The sequence below is a fragment of the Nanorana parkeri genome, unplaced genomic scaffold (assembly GCF_000935625.1).
Source record: "Nanorana parkeri isolate BGI_ZX_2015 unplaced genomic scaffold, ASM93562v1 scaffold934, whole genome shotgun sequence".
NCBI lineage: Eukaryota > Metazoa > Chordata > Amphibia > Anura > Dicroglossidae > Nanorana > Nanorana parkeri.
Genome location: NW_017307202.1, coordinates 130,850 through 132,891, shown reverse-complemented (window position 1 = coordinate 132,891; position 2,042 = coordinate 130,850). Strand labels below are relative to the sequence as shown.

General features: G+C 37.3%; 1 protein-coding gene across 1 annotated transcript in view; it reads right to left on the bottom strand.

Moving 5' to 3' along the window:
• Positions 1-2,042, bottom strand: part of LOC108795111 (serine/threonine-protein kinase VRK1-like) — a 75,491-nt gene that overhangs the window by 55,252 nt on the left and 18,197 nt on the right. Inside the window, exon 7 of the mRNA XM_018566302.1 lies at positions 284-416. Within this exon, the coding sequence (XP_018421804.1) occupies positions 284-416 (133 nt within the window). The remainder of the gene's footprint in view (positions 1-283; positions 417-2,042) is intronic.

Below are 2,042 nucleotides of genomic sequence, written 5' to 3'. Positions count from 1 at the left end.
GTTTCAAGCTATTTTGTGTTTGCCCTTTCAATAAACTGTGTTTCCTTGACTTACCTGGACTACAGTGGAGTGTCCTTGTTACAATATATATATATATAATTTGTTTTTGTAATGAACAAAGGCATTCAGAGTAAGTACACAGATAGCAGTTCACAAAACTACTATACATCTACAAAGGTAAAGATGACAATGCTCCGGTAAAAAGAACCATGTTCATAATGCACATTATATATTCTTTTAATTAAACTGCTCATACAGTAATAATAATAAAAAAGCAACATACCGGCCCCCTTGTGAGCATCTAAGCTGGTAAACTCAAGTGTCCCGTTGTGGCATTTTCTTGGGTCTTCTTTATATTCTTTGTGTTTCCCATCAGGGCAGTATCTGTAAGAAAGTCCATAATCTGCAAGATAAACCTGGAAGACAAGAACAGATAAATGAATAATGTTTTTGTCCTTTGGAAGTATAACCTTTTATAATTAAGCCTTAAGAAACTTATAGGTTAAGGACAAGCTTTGATCTACATTTTATTTTAAGCCAAATGGTGCCTCGAGATAAAATGTGCACTTCTGGGGGCTATAACTGTTACCCTTCCACTTTAAATCCTTCCCATCATAGTCATATCTTCTTCCTGAATGTAGCCATTTCTCAGGTTTTTTTTCCCCTCTTTATCTCTCAAGCTTTCATCTCTCCAGGTGGGTATCTACACATCATAAACTGCAATGTGTCTTTTATGTGTCCTCTCTGTTTATATCTTAGAAGTTTTTGCATGCCACTAAAATAGTTTATGACATTACAATGTTTCATTTAATTGTACAAAGGTTTGTAAAGTTTGAAATTTTCAGTGTACAAACCACCAAAACTTACAAGTAAGAAATAGACTCGTACTACAACATAGCAAGTGGAAACTCTGCTGTTATATTGCAAGGGAACAGAATAAGCAATGCATGCTTATTCTTAAGTAAAAATCAAATTTGCTAGGATTTTAGCAAACTTTATCAAAGCTTATCCAAACAAATGTTTTATATATTAAAGCTTTCCAATCATCAGACATGGTAGTTGTATGAATTTTCTTTTTTTCAGGCTTTTTTTCAACTGGTGGTCCTGCAAATAACACACTTCCTGTCCCTGGGTGGCTACATTCACCCTTCCATTGTATCTATGGAGGGAGCCAGAGTTGCCTAGGGTGGACTTCAAACATGTCTGACTTTGTTCATCTCCATCACACAGGATTATGGGATTCGAAGTTTACAGGATTTACATAAGGCTGTTTTGTTTCCAGGGCAACTCACAGTGTAACAAGGACACCGTATTTGTGGCAAGATCAATTTTCTGTAGTAGCTGAAAATGTTTTTAGCCTAAAAACAAAAAAACGAATACAGCCATCAAATCTAAGCACTACTAGGCTGCAATATAATATATTTTTCCTTTTGGGTTTATTGATCCTTTGAGCGTCCTTGCCTGCCGTATTTCTGAGATAATGAGAAAAGCTGTTGCAGTGTACTTCCTCAAATGTGTCAAAATAGCAGGTTCTGCCTCTAGTATAATTACAAGAGCAGTCCCAGTGTTGTGATGTGTTTGTAATTAGAAACTAGAGACCCCTAGCAGTCCTTTAGATGTGCAAACAACTCGCTCACTAACAGTACCAACAACTCACTAACAGTACAACTACCAGTGCAATCTTAATTGTTGGGATGTCATATTACAAACAAAATGTACCTTGTAATTTGACTTCAAGCTGTGTGCAAACTAAAAGCAGCAAACCAGTTAAAGTAGAACTCTGGGCAGAACATTTCTTAACCCTTGCAGAGGGGCAAATAAAAAGTTATAGCTACCAGATCCTTGGAACTGGCTCTCTCTAAGACAAGTCCCTGGATCCTCTATCCCCCTCCACTGCAGCAGTCTAAGGTCCTGTAAATCATCAGGTCCTATACACAGTGTATAAAACTGAAGACACAGAGTAACATTCTAATGCTGCAGTGTAGGAAGTGAGAGACATAAGTGACTGGAGAAGCAGGGAGCCAGCTTGGCAGTTCACACCA